This window comes from Lichtheimia ornata, assembly GCF_029851405.1.
Source record: "Lichtheimia ornata isolate CBS 291.66 chromosome Unknown scaffold00002, whole genome shotgun sequence".
NCBI lineage: Eukaryota > Fungi > Mucoromycota > Mucoromycetes > Mucorales > Lichtheimiaceae > Lichtheimia > Lichtheimia ornata.
Window position 1 is genome coordinate 909794 of NW_026695322.1, and position 20046 is coordinate 929839.

The following is a 20046-nucleotide window of genomic DNA, read 5'->3' on the forward strand; positions in this document are numbered from 1 at the left end:
TGAAAAAGACGCAAAATATACGCTCTCCGCTGTTTTATATAATGTATACTCAAGCGTTGTGTACAATATCAGATTCATGAATGGTTTCAGGATTGCCGGCAGTATCAAAGGCAGGCAAATCAAAATGCTGGATACATGTGTGTTAATGGGATCAATGAGTGGGATGTAATGTGTTTTTTCTTTTACCTCTGGATTGAATTCAGCCATCGAATCAAGCACCAAAGTAGCACCGTGGGAATCCACATCACCAGCAATAGCGCGTAGATTACTATCAGGGATCCATACAACCTAATGATAAAGAAGATTTTAGCTTTGTTGCCATGGTTACCTAAGACAACTTACATGCATATGAGCGTTGCGACCCGCTTCCACACCATTGGTAGCATCTTCAAAGACAAGACAGTTTTCAGCAGATGGATTACCAAGTCTTTTTTGTGCTGCCAAAAATAAATCGGGCGCAGGTTTGCCTTGCTTGATATCGTCGTCATCACCACACACAATGTAATCGAACAATGAAAACAGCTCTTTGTTGCGGGAGGTCTTGAGCAAGAACTTTTCACGGCTTGAGGATGTAGCAACAGCCATAGGAACCTTGTGCTTGTGCAAGTGTCGGATCAAACGTTCAACACCAGGCAAAGGTTTCACCAAAGGAAAGCGTTCTTCGTGTAATTGAGATGTGATATCAATGTACTCGTCCACAGTCATAGGAAGCTTGTATTCGTCTACGACCATAGCAGCCGACTAGAATAGGAAAGGGGAGGGGAGTCAGGCTCAATGCGCGTTACTACATTTGCTCGTCAATGGTTGTACTTCATTGCCAGTTCGGCCCATGAGCTTGCTCTTGAACTCCCAACTGAACTTGATGCCATTTGCATACTTGTCGAGGATCTCCTGGGTCACTTCAGTATAAACACGTTCGGTATCGAGCAACAGGCCATCCTGATAATGATGATCCCATTTTAGAGTGACATGTGCATATGTAATAAAGCCTTTTTAATTGTTTACCATATCAAAGATACAATGTGTGATACGAGGCATGATGATGATGATGATGGTGGTGGTGGTTGACAGGTAAAAGTGAGAGAGAGAAAGAGAGAGGGAGGAAGAAGAAGGTGGCTCATGACTCTATGGCTGGAGCCTAAATGTTATCTTTGGGGTGACACATCCTTTGAATCGCCACGTCTCTTTTCATTCATTTTTTATGCTATCGATATGAGTTCACACAAGCAAGAAAGAAAGCACAAACGAAGCAAGCACGAACGTAGGACTTTTTGCTCTTTATCCTTGAATGGACTGGGCCATTCACACACACACCACCCATTCTCTTCGTGTAGCCATCTCCAATGACGACTACTTTGTCAAATCAGCCGAATTCCGCATGTGGCTCAAGGAGGAAAAGGATCGATACTTTAACGACCTCGACGCTGAAAAGGCTCGTCATTACTTTAAAAAGTTCGTCAAGGCTTGGAACAGAGACGAGTTGGAAGGTATCACGTGACATCCACTTTCCATCATGATACCGATCGCTCACTTGCATTATAGAAAAGTATTACAAAGGCATCAACTCAGCACAACTATCATCCTCTGACAACACTGGATACAAATGGTCATTTGCCAAGAAGCTGGATCAGCATGAATTGGATACTGTGAGAGACTCGGTGGATACAATGACGGGTGGTGGACGTCAACAACGTGGACGGAGGGCACAAGTAGGTCCTTCGCGACCACCCACAACAGGCTATGACCAAGTTGGTGAGTTTATGCAACACTCTTTTCAACACCCGATTTAATGCTTTATCATGGCGATGTAGAGGAGGAAGAACGAGAGGAAAGAGAACGTGCAGAACGACGTGCACAACGCAAAGCCGAATCCAAACGTAAACGAGATCGACGAGAGGAATATTTGGATGAAGTTGCTCCCAAAGAAACCGGTCGAGAAGCACAAATGGCAAAGAAACGAGCATTGAACGCATACCACAAACGTGAAAGGAGTCCTGATGTCGAGTTGGATGAATCCGATCTTTATGGTGGAGGCGATGATTTTAAGGCTGCGTAAGTGATTCTCTTCTTTTACATCGATAAAGATATTGATAACGATGGCTTTTTTAGACTCGCAGCTGAAAAACGACGAGAAGAAAGACGCAAGCAAAGATATGAAGAAAAAAGGGAACAGCGCCTTGGACCCGTGCGTGACAAGATGGCCGAATACAAAGCCAAGGAAAGTGCTACCATTGAAATGTTCAAGCAAATGGCAGAGGAGCAAAGACGACGAGGGGCCTTTTAATTATCCATATCAAAAATTATTTTGAATAATATACATCAATTTCGAGAATGATCTACTTGTCTATTATTACCATGAATGACAAATGAGAGGATGATGGTACCTGTCAATTGCATGAGAGCGGCAGCACCTGTCACATGATGACACTGTTGAAATCACATAGCCACATTTGTGTCACTGTGTTCCACGTTGAGGGTTTCTGAAGAGAGTTAGCGAGTGTGGTAAGGTTGATCGCCTATGCGCATCCCTATGTTCTATGATGATGACGGATCAAAAAGCATCATAACTTGTTACGCGAATCACATCTTCTTTTCTTTTTCATCTTCGTAAACCACGCCTCAACAGCATTACGGCACTCGCTTTCCCTTCCTCTCTTTATTATTACTTATAACATAAACCCCCCATTCCTTATGAAGTGGTCACTGTTTCTCGGATTAACAGTGGCGGCGGCGACGACCTCGTTTTATTCAGCAGCTGCAGCTTTAAGCAATCACAATGACCCCGGCTTTGTACCAGGCCGATACATTGTAGAATTGAGTGATGGTGACAATCCCTTGGATACGACCCGCCAAAAATTTGTTGACTTGATGGAGGATGCATTTGGCAAACAATCCGTTTCGATTGTGGATACCTTTGACCATTCGCTTATGAAAGGGGTGACCATGCAATTGAATACCCTCCTTCAACCAAACGACAACGACTACTTACAACGTGATGATGGCAGTATCATTGACAAGATGCTGAGCAAAATCAAGGGTCATTCCATGGTGACCAAAATGTACCCTGTACGCATGTTGTCGAGCCCCAAGGTTTCATTTAACGCTATCGATTACAAGTTGGGCACTATGAATGCAACCGCCATGTGGCCACATCGCATGACTCAAGTAGATCGCGTGCAACAAGAGCTCAAGAAAACAGGCAAGGGTCTCGTTATTGGTATCATCGACAATGGTAAATATTATTATGATGCCCATTCTTCAATCGACTCAGCAATCCATAGCGATATTGTGATGGTGGTGTAATGTTGGGCTTAGTCGAAGCAGTTGCACAATTCAATATAACTAATGGTTACACACACGCAACAGGCATAGACTACTATCATGAAGCGTTCAGCAATGAACAAGGCAAAAAGGGGTGCTTTGGCAAAGGATGCAAGGTTGCCATGGGATACGACCTTGTTGGCGATGACTATAAACCACATGGACCCGATTCAACCCCTAAACCCGATTCCGACCCTTTTGATTCTTGTGGAAAACGATCGACAGGTAAAATTTGTTACACGTCAAATTGACAGGGTGTGTATGTGTGCACGGACTTGATGATCACATGACCTTTCTTTTGTACTGTAGGGCATGGTACGCATGTAGCTGGTATCATTGCTGGTAATTCTACCGTACGTACAAAGGATAACTCAAATGTGATCAAGATGCTCAACTCATGTACCATAATAGCTGATCCATGGGGTTGCTCCTGATGTGACGCTTGGGATGTGGAAGGTGTATGGTTGCTATCCCACCACTTCAGAAGACGTTGTTGTCAAAGCCATGATGGATGCCTACCATAAGGGAGTGGATATCATTTCGGTGAGCATTGGCTCAAACAATGGATGGAGTGAATCACCTATGAGTGCAGCTGCTCAACGCATCACCGAAAAAGGTGTCCCAGGTACGAAAAAGTAACCATACAAACATATCAAGTGCATTAACTTTTGCAATTTTAGTTGTCATCGCTGCTGGTAATGATGGTTTGAATGGTGCTTACACCGTACTGGCCCCAGCCAAAGATGCCACCTTGGTTGGCTCTTTTGATAATAACAACTTTTATACAAACTACTTCATTGATCAAAACAATACGTTTTATCGTAAGTAGGATGCATGGATGGAGTCGTACTCATAGTAACATTGTAACGTAGCTTATCGTCCAAGCCAAACAGGGGGTGCAATGTCTAATGGTACTCTCGCAGCGGGTGATGTTCATCTCGGCAGTGATCATGATGCATGTGATCCCGATCAAGTGAACGAAAAAGTGAAGGGTCATATTGCACTTGCCAAAGAAGGTGGTTGTAGCTTAAGTACAAAGTTGATCAATCTTCATGAAGCTGGTGCCACAGGTGTGATTATTTACACGCATGATGATATTGAAATCTATGACGGCGTCAAACTCACTGCTGCTGGAAATGACACCAAAACCACCTTGGTGACCACGTTCAATCGTGTCGGTGTCAAGCTTGCAAATGCTCTTGCTGAGGGAAAGAATGTGACAATCCATTTTGGAAAGGCCGGCATCATGCCCTATCCCACTGGCAACACTGTGTCGTCCTTTTCAGGTGTGGGCGCTTCGTACGAAAACGATCTCAAACCTGATATTGCTGGTATTGGTGGTTCAGTCTTTTCAGCTGTGCCTGTTGACATGGGCAACTATGGTGTTATGAGTGGGACTTCAATGGCTGCACCCTACATTGCAGGCTCGATAGCATTGTATCTTGAGGCACATGGCAAGAACCAAGAAAAGACAACTCCGCGATTTATCAATGAGCAATTGCAAGCTTATGGTTACAAGGCACCCCATTCCTATGATGAAAGTGATGATGTCGACACACCTCTTCGTCAAGGTGGTGGTCTTTTACAATGTAAGTTGTCATCCATTTTTTATAGCCATCATGATGAATTCATTTCTTCCTTTCAGTGTATGATGCTATACAGCAAACAGTGCATGCATCCCCATCTCGTCTCAGCTTCAATGATACCGCCAACCAAATCAAATCACACACTATTACGGTTACCAATCATGACGATACATCCACAGCGTCTTTTACAGTGCTCAACAATGTGAGCGTAGCACTTCATCCATTTAACAACAGCGATCCTGGATACCCTTTTTTGGAGCCTGCTCGATACAGCAATGACTCTGTGAGTTTACGCTTCTCCAAAAAGCAATTTAAACTTGCTCCAGGAAAGAGTGTCAACATTACTATATCCCCTGTCATACCATCGACGCTGGAAAAGTATACAATGTATAGTGGATACGTGCAATTCAAGAGCGATCATCCTGACAAGCACAAGGATTTGGCTGTGCCATACATGGGTGTTGTTGGTAACTTGCACGAGCTCAAGGTCTTTGGTAAAGGGACACCCTTTCTGAGTGATGCCAACACAACACGTATATACGAAGGGGATGATGTCTACGAATGCTCCATAGCCAATACAAGCACCTACCCGGTATTCTATTGGCATCTTGCTCGACCCGCTGCCCACATCTCCATGGAACTCTACAACCATACCACAGGGGCGAAACTTGGTCTCCTAAAGCCCACCAATAATTATGATCTCCCACGTAGCACCAGTGATTTACCCTACTACAGCAACGCGTGGAATTTAACTTTTATTCCTACTGGATCTTCTACTGGCAGTGACAACATGTCGCCAGTGTCACCAGGCAAATACCACGTTGTTACCAAAGTATCCAAATGGCTCGGTAAAGGAACTGAAAACCATACATCAGCCACCATTTTAGTCAAGTCTTAAAGATAGTAATAAAACCACATGATCTAGTAGCAATCATAGTGTGGAACCGATTTGCATGAATTTGGAAACATCAGCGAAAAAAGAGTGACCATGCAACCAAAGCAAAACTCAGAGGCTGGATGTTGTTAAGCCTGCACTCCCTTCTTTCTTTTTGACGGAACTCAACCTTCTTTTTTACTCGCAATTGAGCATGCCAATGCCGAAACCTCACAATGCACGAGTCTTTATTGATCCGCCAACACGTTCAGACGGCAAGAATGGGGAGAAGATTCTAAGGAAAAAGGGATTGGAGATTGTCAAGCGCGATCAACTAAAGTATCTCGCCTATTTCAAAACGCTGGGTGAAGGGTTGACAGAGCAAGAAGGTAACACTGCTGTTAGAGGAATACCGTTGCCATGGATTTTGTATGCTAAGATGTTCTTTTTGACAGGTACTGCGCTCGCTTGTCTACCAGCTGGATATGCATTGGGCAAAAAGAGAGATCACAAAGTGCTGACAGGTACGCTTACAAAGTAAGGTTATCGTTTTCATTATTGACCATGGGTTGTGTGATGGACTCTATAGGACATCCTTCAGGTCGTGATTTTGCTTCAAGCAGTAAGTAGATTGGATTGGATGTGTGTTGGTGGTACAGGAATGGTGTCATGTTCATGCAAGCTTTATTCTATGATAGCCATGTTTTTGCCGCATCTCAAATGGCTATTTACATCGGGCGAAGATCCATGCCAATGTAAGCTGTGCAATGGGAGAAAAAAACGTCCTCGTCAAGAATCCAACAAGATCCCTGAACATGAAGGTGAAGAACAACAACAACAACAACAATCCATGAAGGAGCAGCAGCAGCAGCAGCAACAGCAGCAGCGTCCATCTTTGATAATGAAGGAGGAGCATGAGAATCAAAAAAGGCTACGACAACGACTACAACGACGACGACGACACCAACTCAAAGATGATGGCATTTATGGACCATTACGACCCATGGACAAAGTACTGATCAAAATGCCACACGAGAACGATCTACCCATACCCGGTTGCATATCCATACCCACTTTGGTTCCTGTTCCCAACATTGAAGAAAAACTACGTCCACAACAACGCCACTCCTAGCCATATCAAGCGAGTTCAATAATGTAAATAATGATGTATTCCCCCAAAAAGTTGATTACTGTAGGTAGGGTCTATCGGGGCCAGGGCATTTGATCTCAAGGGCTTTCAAGTCGTATGGGATATCCTTCTCCTCTTCAGATGAAAACATGTTCTAGTATAATAATAAATGTTGAATATTGCACCATCATCATAGTACACGTTGTTCTTCCTTACATTCCATAATACCAATGCCATCACCTCATGCGCGCACTTGTTGGGATGAAAGCTATAAAGATTGAGGGTATATATGAGCATCATCGTTATAGTAGCATGCATGGTCATCCATCCTTTACCAGTCGAAGCCGCTTAAGTAACTGCGTTGATAATTTGAGAATGGAAAATGCCTAAATCCTGGTTGGTAGGCAACTTGGAAATCATGTGATGAAAGGGAAGGATCGTTTGCCAACTTTTTCAAACGTGCATTGTACTCGACCACCAGCTCATCCGCGGCTACGTACATAACATCCTTGATGAGCATATACATAAATGGATGCATGTCTTCTTACCTTGACGTTGAGCGTCATCTCCTTGTACACAAGAGCATATGCTCATGTGAGCTGTGCCCCAAATAAACTCACAATAGGAATCACCTTGGATGGCATCGTATACGCTGGATACCTATATGGCATCATCATGTGGGTATGTATGCGTGTGTAGTCCCACCGTCGTCATGTGATGGTATACTTACATTGAATAGACCAACCACGTTTACAAACGATTTGGGTACTTCTTGCTTAAGGCGGGTCAGCACCTGTCGCATATTTTCCTCAAAAGTATCAGCATGTGTGAGCAAGGGCAAACCAGTAAAGGGAGGATGGCACAGGATACAGATATTGTTGGCCCCGATGAATAATGTGATGAGTTTCCAATCATCCTTGATATGCCGGTAATGGTAATTCGAATTCAGTAGATGGATCAATCGGCTCACTTCACTGTGCAGGTCTTGAAACTTGGCTCCGCTCACCTAAAGGTGAAAGAATGAGCCCCTCTTGGTTATCACATCCACCCCCTCCAAAAAGTAAATGTCACTTGCCGCATTGTTCAAATCTTTTCCACGGGACATTGGAAAGGTGACACCTTCAGGTCCACCTTCTGACAAGGAAAAAGGTCGTAAAAAGTTGGGTATGGTATACTCTTCAGGATCCATGCCAGATGAAAACGCCTTGCCTCGGTATTCCCAAACAGCTGCAAATGGGGGTCGCTCTGTACATGTATAAACAAACAATGCAATGTTAGAAGCAAGTAGCATGTCGCCGTTGTTGATAATAACAAATTACCTGAAAGCATCCCAAATCCGGCAGAGATACTATCGCCGAGAGCAATCACCGTTTTAATATCCTGCATGATGGTATGGATCATTCAATATAGATGCAGCCAATGTTGTCAATCGAAGAAAGCTTACGTGGGGTCGAAGATGTTTAGCATCCCTTGATTCATGGCGTCCATCATCCCAATAGAATGTTTCACACTTGAACTCAGGTAGTTGAATAGGACAATGGTTTTGTTTGTAAGATGAATGATCATGCCCTCCTAACGCGTTGTAAAATTGTTCCATAAGTTGGATCCATTGGGCAGTGAATGGGTGTAATAAACTGGTTTCAGTGGTGGGTGGCGCTGCTGGTTTTGGTTTCCATGGCGGCGCTGTTGCTGTGGTGGATGAACTATTGTCATGATTGATCATGATGGGTATCTGATGGGATGGTGGATCTGCTGTTGCATGGTGGTGTATGGGTATTAAGAAGAACACTACTGCTATAGACAACAATAGTAACATCGTGGTGGGTGGAATGAAAGTGTAGAATATAGGAAAGAGAAAAGAAAAGCTTGGTTCTTCGCTTGTTGCATCGGTTATTGCCCACGGGGGGTTGAAACGCCGATTGCATGATAGCATTCACCCACCTGACAAAAAGAGATCATATGCTCCACCCCACGCGAGCGTTCCTCATTTCAAGTGTATCCCCAATTAACTTTTTTTGTTGACATGTTTTGATTGGTGATGTATATACGCAGGTGATATCGTTCATAGTCATCGATAAAAAAGGCCGAACAATAGGATGATGATAATGATTGAGGGTGTATGAGTGAGTGTGTCAGAGTGTCACTGTGTATAATTTCATCCACTCGTAGCTCAGATCTTTGATCCATTGCTCTTTGATACACACATCTCTCTGCTTCTTTCTCTTTCTCGCTTCCACTCCGCAGTTGCCCTTCTTTTGAACCCCACCTCCCTCCCTCCCTTCCAATGACTTCAGAGGAAAACAAGCTCAAGGCTGACCAGATCAAGGCTGAAGCCAATGTTCTTTTTGGACGTACGTATTTGATTCTAAGGAAAAAAAAGAGGAGGAACCTCACGTTGCTTGAACAGAGAAACGATTCAACGATGCGATCGAAAAGTATACAGCTGCCATTGAACTCAACCCAAACGTTGCTGCCTACTACACCAATCGCGCCTTTTGCCATGTCAAGCTAGAGAACTACGGCTATGCCATTTCGTAGGTGGTCATTCGCTCTCTCTTTTATTACAACACGTTTTTCATTTTTGCAATCGATCAGGGACGCTGAGGAAGCTCTCAAGATCGATCCGACACTCACCAAGGTACGGGCTACTATTAGTGTGTGTGGGGCACCTATCTTCTGACATGTGTGTGTGTGTCTGTTGCTAGGCAAACTATCGTCGTGCATCTGCCAACATGGCTCTTGGCAAGTTCAAGGAAGCATTGAAGGATCTCAAAGTGGTATGTAGTAAGCAACATTGGGATAACATCATGTGTTCCTAATACGTTGCCATAGGTATCCAAGCGTGCACCGGGTGATAAGGATGCGAAGATGAAGTTGGATGAATGCGCAAAGATTGTCAAGCGTATCGAATTCGAAAAGGCCATTGAAGTATGTATCTATATACCCACCTATCCATGGAACCATGTATTCATGTCAATTCGTTTAGCATGATGATCGTAAACCAAGCGTGGGTGACACTTTGGAACCATCAAGCATCGGTATGTCTATTTCTTGTGTGGATAAAAGAGACACACACATTCTGACTCATTCTGTGTAGCGGTGGAATCATCTTATGATGGCCCAAGGATTGATGAAGAAAGCAATCAAATCGACAAGAAGTTTGTGGATACAATGATTGAGCGATTCAAGAACCAAAAGACCGTTCACAGAAAATATGCATTCATGGTACATAGCAGCAGGAAAAGAGGAGGGACTACAATGAGATCTAACGGATGTTTGCATAGATCATTCTTGCTGTGCGAAAGATGATGTTGGAGGCTCCTTCATTGATCGATGTTCAAGTTCCACCCAATGGCAAATTAACAGTGTGTGGTGATGTTCATGGTACGTACGCACAAAGAAAGTGAGGAATGAATTGAGTATCCGGGTTATTGATTGTCTACAACAACCATAGGTCAATTTTACGATTTCATCAACATTTTCGAGACTAATGGTTATCCTGCTGAAGATCATGCCTACTTGTTCAATGGTGATTTTGTGGATCGTGGCAGTTTCTCAGTCGAAGTTATCTTGACACTCTTTGCTTACAAATGGCTCTATCCCAATCGATTGTTCTTGGCACGTGGCAATCACGAGACCGACAACATGAACAAGGTGTATGGTTTTGAAGGCGAAGTTCGTGCCAAATTCAATGAAACCATGTTCAAGGTAATTGGAAAACATGCAATCAGGAAAACGAGTACGTGTTAGATTAACATTGGATTCTATCTAGTTGTTCTCTGAAACGTTCAATGCTCTTCCTTTGGCCCATGTCATTGAGAACAAGATCCTTGTTGTACACGGTGGTCTCTTCTCTAAGGATGATGTGACTTTGGATGATATTCGCAAGATTGATCGATTGTCACTTGGCCAACCTGGTACAGATGGTAAGTGTCTGATGGAGGATACAAGGATGGATACATGGATGGAGAGCTAAAATGGGTTTCAGGTTTGATGTGCGAGTTGTTATGGTCTGATCCCCAACCAGAACCTGGTCGTGGTGCAAGCAAGCGTGGTGTGGGTATCCAATTTGGCCCTGATGTCACCAAGAACTTTTTGGAACGCAACAACCTTGGTAAGCATGGATTAGTCTCATGGATGGATCGAGAAAACTAATAAGCGAAAAAATGGGTAGACATGCTGATACGAAGCCATGAAGTGAAGGAGAATGGTTACGTGATTGAACATGATGGCAAATGTGTCACTGTCTTTTCAGCACCCAACTATTGGTAAGTAGGAAGGAAGGATGTGCGTGTGTATGTGTGAAGAGCCAATGTAGCTAACAAACCGATATAGTGACACTGTGGGCAACAAGGGAGCATTCATCAACATTACACCGGATCTCAAGTTAGATTATGTTACATTTGAGGCTGTGGTAGGTTTGGGTGATGAAGGTGGCGAATTTTTTTAGATGCATGATCTGACGCTTGTTTATTCAGCCCCATCCTCAAGTGCGTCCAATGCAATACGCCAGCCAATTCAGCGGCTTGTTTGGCATGTAAACATCTAATACATTTTCATACACAAAGAATGATATTTCTAGACTCCATACTTGTTTTGACAAATTGCATGTTTTGTTTACTTTACAAAATGGAATGTACTGTAAAAAAAGGATGAAAAGGACAATTATGACTACATGTGTGAGAGTGAGAGAGAAAGAAGAAGAATGTACACCCGAAAACAGAAGGAAGAACGAAAAAGCAACAAGATGATGCGTGATGAAAGAAAGAAAGAAAGAAAGAAAAAAACAAGGGGAATAAGCAATCCAGGGGGTGGGGAGTGAAGGTGAAGAGAAAGAAAGAAGAGAGAATGCTATGTTTGTCGTCAACAAAGGAGGCTGTGTGATTCCTTTTAGAAACAAGGGAGAGAGAAGAGGAGTATATGTAAAGGGGAGGTGGAGGTGGTGATGGAATGTCTATGAAGAGCAACAGCAGGCTGATTTATCCGGCATGATGCAGCAATCTGGAATGCTGTCGGTTGGCTGTGGAGGTGTTGCAAGCGACATATCGGATGAAGAAAGGGCGTGTATTGCAGCCCCTCTCAATACCTTGACATGCACCATTTTAGGATATCGTACTGACACTAAGCTATCCATTGATTGTGCTCTTCTTTTACTATTACTCCTACGATGGTGTCTTGTGGCGGCATCCTCCATCATTGTAGTTGCCGTGTTGGCTGTAATAGAAGATGAAGTAGGATGCCGATGATGCTGATGACGATGATGATGGTTTGGCTTTGAAAGCACCGAGACTCCTGAATCCCGTTTCTGGTAGGATAGCGAAGCAGACGTTGTAATTTGACTTTCCGTGGCAGCAGGGGTGGTGGAGGAATGACAGTGGACATGGTGATGTTGTTGTTGTTGAGGGTTGCTATTACTACTGGGTGATACAGGAGGTGGTGGTGGAGTGCAAGACGATGATGTTGAGGTGGAAAATAACAACGAAGCCAAGCTAGCTTGATGCTGGTCATCAGCAGGAACACCCAATGCCCGTGCAATGTTGGGGTTGCTAAGACCTGATAAACCTTGCCCAATCAAGGCTCGTTTCTCATGTTGGTATTGTTCATAGCTAAGGATCTTTGTTTGATCATTTTCCAATAGCCCATCCTCATGACGATGTTGTGGTTGCACAGTGATTGATGCTGGACGACGGCGTGGTGGTGATGATGATGATGTCTCATGATCGACATTAGGGTCATCCTCATTATTATGCTGCTGCTTCTTTGTGCTGCTGTTGTTCTTTTTAAAGATACGCTGCATCACCCATTGTCGTGCATCACTCAATCTTTTCTTACGACGATGCTGTTGTTGTGGACTTGATTTGGTGTGATCAATAATTTCATTAGGTTGTTGTTGTAATGATAGGTCATAGTCATCTTCAAGCACAATGACCTCGTCTTCCAAAGATGGTGTATCAAGTGGTACGAGTGAACGCATTTCAGCCATTCGACGACCTTCTAGATCCGCTTGCAAGCGCAATAAGCGGATTTGTGATTCAATGTAGTATTTTACACGTCTATGTCGTCCTTCTCGACCGAGTGATGCCTATCGTGTGATTAATTTAAGAGAAACAAAAAAAAATGTACAGCACATGATCCATACCTTTAATGTATGCTGCTTTAAATTTTCTTCGGTGAGTGGGCATTGTTGTAAATGATGACAGGAGCCTGTAGGTGATGAGCGACGATGAGGATGATGATGGTGATGATGTTGCTGTTGTTGTTGTTGTTGATCATTGTGTTGGTGTGGGTCTATGAGTGAAGACATGGAGACTCGTTGTGAGTCTACAGAATGATGGCCATAGAGATCGGATGCCAAAGAGATGGAGGAATAGCCGTGAGCTGTTGTTGTAGCAGTAGGCATGGTGGCGAGTAAAGATGGACAAGAGCTACCCCGATGTAGGCTAACGCGCTGCTGCTGCTGCTGTTGCTGCATGGCTGTTGAATAGGCGAATGCAAATGTGTGCGTGTGTATGAGAGAGAGAGAGAGAAGAGAGAGCAAGAAAAAAAAAGAGAAAGGAAAAGAAAGGAAAGAGACAGCAGGCATCGGTATGCGGGGTCAACAATGAGGGATTTTATAGACAGTTGTGTGTGGTGAATGGGTGGTGGTTGCATTCATCATGGCGGGCTTCACGAGTCTCCTGCATCTCCTTGGATTGCCTTTTGTTTTACTAAGGAGATGGGATAGTCCATATATGTACGCACTCACACCGATACGAGAGAGAGGAAATGGCACACCCAAAGCTTATGGTCAATGATGATCGTTATAAATACATTGGCTGCAGAAATCATCCCACTCGTCGTCTATAACATCAACATTACATCTAACCCCCCTTTTTTTCTCAGCCTCTCCCAAAACAGATCCACACTTTTTTAAACGTAAAGTTTATTATCTATACGTGTGTATGTGTGTGTGTGTAGGTTTCTTTGCTGCCATGGTTGTTGCTCGGCTCTAGAACATGCAAAGTGCCCCGGTGGCGGTGATGATGGTGCAGATGTGTTTCTATAGCACGCATACGCCCACCGCGTGGTTATATACATCCAACCAAGGAGTGCCAATAGGATAAAGCAGGAGCGATAGTAAATACACACGCATCTTGTACATTCACTTTTATAAAGAAAAAAACTTTCCTCGGATGCAACGTCGTGTGTGAAAAGAGACACCCGACATATGCATGCGTGTATGTGTCACCGATAGCACGAACCATTACCTATATAAAACCACAGTAATATGGATGTCTCTTGTATAGTTGATTGTTTCATCATCATCTTTTTTTATGAATGGGCTTGTTGACAGCATACTCCTTTCTCGTTCTCACCCAACACATATGCATGTAACACAAGAACAATCGGCCGCATGACATTGTCAGCCTACTCCGCCGCCAATGGCCATTGATGCAACTTATATCCGAGAATAGGAGAGAAGCGATAAAGAACACCTGCTCATATCATTTGATCACCCAATTGGTGGCAAAAAAAGGGTTGTTTATGATGAAGGAGAAGGGGTGGGAGGTGAGATTACTTTAAGAGATGTACTATGAAAAAAACAAGTTCTATAAGAACTATATGGGTGTGATGATGATGAATGAGGAGGAGGAGGAGAAGAACGGAAGGTTGATTGATATCATCAAATGGGTAAAATAAAATAATAATAAAAAGGATGGGGGAATCTATTATGAAAAATAAGGGGTGGGGAGTAGTGTGGGGGAGGATGAATTGGGATGAATGATAATACTTTCTATCTATCTTTTACGCGACATGGTGGTGGTGGACGAAGGACGCATTGTGGACATTCGAGAGATTGTACGTCTTGAAGTAGTTGTAGGAGAAGGTGTTGCTGCTGGTGTCCTGCTACGAATGGTCGAATACTGCTGCATGGTTGTTGATGATGGTCGTGCAACACTTTTACGTGCTGCAGCGGATGAGATACTCCGAGTGCCAGCATGAACAGTGAGACCGGTACGAATGTTGCCTGCTACCGAAGATGGAGGACGAGTGGTGGGTGTTGTACTTCTCTTGCTGAGAATAGCAATTTCACGTCGTGCATCATCAAGCTCAGCTTGAAGTTGTCGTCTTGCTTCCACTTCACGTTGCCTGCTGGATTTAAGCTCATGCATTTCTTCAAGAACATGCGCCATCATGGATTCAAGCCTATCCCTAGCATGACTTTCTTGTCGTAATCGTGCTTCGAGAGGTTTGATTTGGGCTGCTGTAGCTTCAATTTGCTCCTCATAGGATTGTCGTACGCTGATTTCCTGCTCAAGTCGTTCATGCAAGGTCTGTTGTTGCTCATCCACCAAGATAGTCATATCCTCCATTGCCTTTTCAAATGCAATTCGCATGGCCGTCTCTTCTTGCAAGTGTGTTTCAACATCTTCAAGCCGTTCTTGCACTCGTGTCATTTGTCGTCGATGCACATGTCCACATAAGCGCACCACATCAACCATCATGCGTTGTGCGGGTTGAAGCTTGCCTTGTTGCATGGTTTTGCGATGATAATAGCCCCGCCAAACAGCTTGAATCTTGACGGCTGCAGCTGTACGCAAGATATCGCTGTGCATCAAATACTCTTGTTCTTGCTCGGATAAGGGTAAAAAGGTGGATGTCGATTCAAGCATACCCAAACCATCATTCTCCTTTTCATCATCAAGACGATCATCGTATCCTTCATCAGTGCGAGTGGTACCCGTGGATGAGCAACGCTCGATAACAGTGATATTCTTTGTGCCAAGGCGAACAAGAACAATGCGAGAGTCATCCGTCAACAAGCTGCTGCCATTACTATCCATGCGACGTTCATATCGATGTTGATGTTGCTGTAAATCGTTTGGATGAATCAACTCGGCCTCACTGCAATAGACTGGCAAGTTTGAAGAATCATCATCGGAAGATCCAAAACGTTCTCGTGGTCGTTGAAGCCACTCTGCATGTAAAGAAAACGATGAGTTACACCTTGAATGTAGAATGAACAACCCCTCTTGTTTTCCCTTAATGACATACCTTGTTCATACCAATAATCATCCTCGTAATCATCATCCTCTTCTTCTTGAACGCGACCCAAATGGTGGTGGTGGTGATGGTGATCGGAAAGAAATGAAGAAGGTGCCACGATAGTAGTACTTGCACCAGCACCAGCACCAGCAGTAGTGGATGTGGTGTTAGCTCGAGAGATAGCTTGAGTGACAGTAGCTGTGGAATCACAAGACTCTTCTCTTGGGCGGCGTTGATGGCAAATACGGCGTAGGTAATCATCATCCTCATCTTGATCGGTACATCTCGGAACGCCACTGCCGTGATTGTGCATGATGCTGTTACCGGGATTGGTCACCTGTGCAGGTAGCTGCAGCGGTGACAGACGCCCATCGTCAGCTAATACACCTTCCATCATCTCATCGTCTTCTTCTTGTTCCCAATTGCTCTTGAAGGACATGGAATGAAAGAATCGATCCAATTGATCATCTTCAAACTCTTGTCGTCTTGGCGACTGACACCTCTTATACAACGATTCCAACGCGTCGTCGTCATCGTCATCGTCTTGTTCATCGCCATACATTGTCAATGAAGAAGTGGAGGTGTTGGTGAATGACGATTCGTCAAAGAAGGAATCAGTGTCGTTGTCATTGTAAAACACGGCGAGTTGTTGCAAGCGAGCCTTTGATGGAAACTCGTAGCTTTCTTGCTCTGGACCGAGATTCTGAGGGACTTCAATCATATCGATGCAATCCTCGCCAGTGTTGTTGTTTTGACCCACGTAATACGACGGGTGCTGTCAAAAGAAGAAAAGTTACATTAACAAGAAGAAAAAGAGAAAAATGAGTGAAAGAGGAAAGGGGGAGAGAGAAAACAAGGTTTGACTTTGACACACATTGTGTGTAAGAGAGTGAAAGAGAGGATCCCGGAACCACAAAAATGATATGCAGCACACACACATACACAAACTCACACATGGCATTTTTGTGTTTGGAAAAGGGACCTTCGTGTACGACATGACAAAAATGATCCCTATTCTTCCCTCCCTCTCTCTTTGATCATCACCCAGCTTCTCCCTTTTCTAATCACCACCCTTCTTCTCTTATTGTCACGTTCGCTTACCTGATTAAGCATCATCTTTTCATCGGCGACCAGCGACGAGTTGTGATGGAATGTAACAGGTTCAGTATTAAATTCGTTCATCATGTTGTTTGTGTGTGTGTCGAGATAGAGAGATAGTAATTTTTGGTGGTTGTAATGCGATGGTGTACAAAGGAGCGAGAGATTAGGCACGTCGTATAATAGTATGGAAGGGGGTTGGTTGGTGGTTGTTGAAAATGCAGCTTCTCAAAGGAACGATGGAGAAAGCACAATGATTAATAGGATGTCAAGCCCGTCGGATGAAAGGATGGTGAACAAGTGTTGCGAATGTTGATGGTGTAAAGGGAAGGAACGGGCGGGGTGTGTATAGGTTGCGGTATGCGTGCTTGTTTGTTGGATGAAGCTGTGTTTTGTTGTTTGTATACGACAAAGGTATGTTGGAAAAGAAGAGAAAAAGAGAAAAATTGCTTGGCAGTGAGGATGCTGTTACTAATAAAAGAAAGGCTGAGTGTGAGTGTGCGTGTATGTGTATGGATGAATGTGTGTGGAGACAGATCCCAAAGAACGTGCAATTAGGATGAAAAAGGAGAAGCAACTGCAAAACAGGCAAAAGACCGAGACCATCATTCGTTCACCGGTTTTTATTGTACTCATCTCAACAGCTAGCGGCTCGTGAAATCGAATGGCAACACGTAGAGAGTGTTGGATGGGTGGGTGTCCTTGCATCATCATGTGCCTTTTTCTTTTTACCGAGCTGCACACAAGAAGAAGCAGATGACAATGGCGGGCTAAGAATCTTCCCAACAATAAAGTGACAAGCTGTCATTATTGAGTTGACCGTCCCTGCATGTGATTGATTGCCTGGCATTTTTAATTGGACAATCTTGCAACAATCAATCAAATGGGTCTTGCAGCTCACCACCATTTCTCTTGTTCTTTTTCTCGTCATCCTCATATGCTGAGCATTATTTTGTTTGGTGGTGCAGCACCAATACCAGGGTGCAGCAGCAGCAGCACCAGAAAATTCATGGCACCCACCCACCCAGGATTAGAAACACGTGTCAAATTATAGTTGACAAATGGGTAACATCAAGCCACAACATCAACACCACACAAGCCCATCGGCTGATCATTGATCAGCCTGCCTCTTTCTTTTTCATTTACTGCACTCTTTGCTTGCCACAGATACCTTCTCCTATTGCTCGCCTTTATTCCTATGTTATAGATGTGTGATCGAAAAGACTGCAAATTGCATGCATAAATGGAGTCGGGTACCTGACACCGATATAGACAGATTGCCAAGTACAGCATGAAAGTCCTATGACAATCAATTTTTCGTTATCATCACGCTATCATTTTACAGCTTGTGAGAATTTCACGGCAACAATGTTTGCACATGCCTAGCAAAAAGGATCCCATTTGAAAGGCACGATCTACCATGGGTGCGACCCTAGTGGTTGTGTTATCCCAAACAGTGATTCCCTTGACCGACCCAGAAGCATGGTAAAGGCTGTAAATAGAAACAAAATCACGTGCATTCGCCATTTGGCATTATGAATGAATGCTTGCAACATCCCATTTTATGTATCGCACTTTGTCAAGCAACGATGTTGATGATGATGATGATGTCGATTTTTGTTCTCCCATCTTCTACTATCATGGTTACATTATATGCAAGGAGAAGGGGATAAATGGATCATCCCTCATCTTCAACGTGGATGGCAGCAACAGCAGCAGCTACATAACACACGCACATACAACACCTATATACCGCCTCAACGTCGCTATTATAGTGCCTGTTTCTCCTATTCCATGCATATGTAAGCAGCTTGGGAGGGATGTTTCCTTGGCGTTTGCCGATCCAGGCGACCTATCCTAGGGGTGTAATTGCATATGTACACTGCCAAATGCTTTACATGATCAGCATAATGATGACGATGATGTCCATGGTAAAATAGTCTATGTAGACACGCTGCTTTGTGTGTGTGCAGGTACATTTTCGCGTGCATGGTAATAACAAATATAGGCAAAAAAGAAGGTGATCGTTCTCAAATAAACAAAAATCAGTTGAGTGGCGCATGATGCGTGTTTTGTTTATGCGGGGGGATGATGCAGCTTGCAGCATTGCGCATGGTGTACCTGAGGAGAGAGAGAAAGAAGAAGAGTGACGACAAATTTATGCAAGATGGATCATCAACAACAGCACCTGACGACGAGAATAAGCAAACGTGCTGTCTAAAACTGGTTTTTTTTTATCTCAACACGATACACAAAAACACGATGCGAGCAAATGGATTCATTCATCATACATTTACATATAATCCAGGTCCCTTTTTATGCTTACTACTACTGCTTGCTGCTGCTCGATTCGCGCGCGCCTCTCCCTTTGGGTGGCACATGGAGCACAAGAAAGCCTGTGGTATATCGTGTCACATACCCTATTGCATGTTTCTCCATTTTGCCTTGATCAAAGTCGTCATGATGATAGATTGTTGGCATCATGTCCGACAAACGCCTTTTGCATATGATTGCAAAAAAACGCCTGTTAGGTGTGCCACATGTACTCAGCAAGTGTCAAAAATGGCACTTTGCATGGAACAGGTTTTTTTTCATCCTCCTCAGCCCGACACATAACAACGTCTACATCAAGCAACCCCCAAAAAACCTATCGTTTGTCGATGTAAACCTTGCAGTGATATCCAGTAACCGGTTCTTCCGAGAAGGTTTGAGTTTATCGCTTACAGCACACTTTTTTTTTTGCATGTGGTGGTGAAATCCGAGATAAAATAGAAACAACCGAGACAAAGAAAAAAAGGATGATGTGCCTATGTTTGTTGTTGTTTTGTATATGTGTGTGCATGTAAGGGTGGTCTGTGTGTGAAACGAAGACAACAGCCAAGCGCCACTGAAACTGCCATTATATCAACATCTCAAACGCATCCGCTTTTCCCATACAACAAGTGATGTGATAAAAAGGTGTGATGAGTAGAAAACAAAAAGTTGTGTGCCGCTTGGCAACCGATAGCCAA

The 20046-nt window shown here is 43.7% G+C and overlaps 8 protein-coding genes across 8 annotated transcripts; 4 read left to right on the forward strand and 4 right to left on the reverse strand.

Moving 5' to 3' along the window:
• Positions 1–49: 49 nt before the first annotated feature.
• On the reverse strand, positions 50–1038 carry O0I10_000825 (uncharacterized protein; the record flags this gene model as incomplete). The annotated part of the gene is made up of 5 exons (XM_058480928.1): positions 50–127; positions 187–288; positions 343–741; positions 811–939; positions 1006–1038. The coding sequence occupies 5 exons, from the start codon at positions 1036–1038 to the stop codon at positions 50–52; spliced, it is 741 nt and encodes a 246-aa protein (XP_058348492.1).
• Positions 1039–1212: 174 nt separating this feature from the next.
• O0I10_000826 (uncharacterized protein) lies at positions 1213–2284 on the forward strand (the record flags this gene model as incomplete). Its single annotated transcript, XM_058480929.1, has 5 exons — positions 1213–1261; positions 1335–1487; positions 1543–1752; positions 1812–2052; positions 2110–2284. The coding sequence occupies 5 exons, from the start codon at positions 1213–1215 to the stop codon at positions 2282–2284; spliced, it is 828 nt and encodes a 275-aa protein (XP_058348493.1).
• Positions 2285–2691: 407 nt separating this feature from the next.
• O0I10_000827 (uncharacterized protein) lies at positions 2692–5805 on the forward strand (the record flags this gene model as incomplete). Its single annotated transcript, XM_058480930.1, has 7 exons — positions 2692–3232; positions 3367–3546; positions 3631–3674; positions 3733–3946; positions 4002–4142; positions 4194–4910; positions 4967–5805. 7 exons carry the CDS (start codon positions 2692–2694, stop codon positions 5803–5805), a joined length of 2676 nt encoding a protein of 891 aa, XP_058348494.1.
• A 196-nt stretch (positions 5806–6001) lies between these two features.
• On the forward strand, positions 6002–6913 carry O0I10_000828 (uncharacterized protein; the record flags this gene model as incomplete). Its single annotated transcript, XM_058480931.1, has 4 exons — positions 6002–6170; positions 6237–6305; positions 6371–6403; positions 6480–6913. 4 exons carry the CDS (start codon positions 6002–6004, stop codon positions 6911–6913), a joined length of 705 nt encoding a protein of 234 aa, XP_058348495.1.
• A 55-nt stretch (positions 6914–6968) lies between these two features.
• O0I10_000829 (uncharacterized protein) lies at positions 6969–8633 on the reverse strand (the record flags this gene model as incomplete). Its single annotated transcript, XM_058480932.1, has 8 exons — positions 6969–7064; positions 7127–7178; positions 7246–7402; positions 7459–7570; positions 7641–7916; positions 7986–8155; positions 8230–8290; positions 8355–8633. 8 exons carry the CDS (start codon positions 8631–8633, stop codon positions 6969–6971), a joined length of 1203 nt encoding a protein of 400 aa, XP_058348496.1.
• Positions 8634–9194: 561 nt separating this feature from the next.
• Positions 9195–11451, forward strand: O0I10_000830 (uncharacterized protein; the record flags this gene model as incomplete). The annotated part of the gene is made up of 14 exons (XM_058480933.1): positions 9195–9261; positions 9318–9444; positions 9506–9548; positions 9616–9687; positions 9743–9838; positions 9897–9948; positions 10008–10135; positions 10195–10294; positions 10365–10618; positions 10683–10836; positions 10899–11024; positions 11085–11178; positions 11246–11324; positions 11389–11451. The coding sequence occupies 14 exons, from the start codon at positions 9195–9197 to the stop codon at positions 11449–11451; spliced, it is 1455 nt and encodes a 484-aa protein (XP_058348497.1).
• A 413-nt stretch (positions 11452–11864) lies between these two features.
• On the reverse strand, positions 11865–13310 carry O0I10_000831 (uncharacterized protein; the record flags this gene model as incomplete). The annotated part of the gene is made up of 2 exons (XM_058480934.1): positions 11865–12992; positions 13050–13310. 2 exons carry the CDS (start codon positions 13308–13310, stop codon positions 11865–11867), a joined length of 1389 nt encoding a protein of 462 aa, XP_058348498.1.
• A 1378-nt stretch (positions 13311–14688) lies between these two features.
• Positions 14689–17122, reverse strand: O0I10_000832 (uncharacterized protein; the record flags this gene model as incomplete). Its single annotated transcript, XM_058480935.1, has 3 exons — positions 14689–15869; positions 15947–16712; positions 17039–17122. 3 exons carry the CDS (start codon positions 17120–17122, stop codon positions 14689–14691), a joined length of 2031 nt encoding a protein of 676 aa, XP_058348499.1.
• Between the last annotated feature and the right edge of the window lie 2924 nt (positions 17123–20046).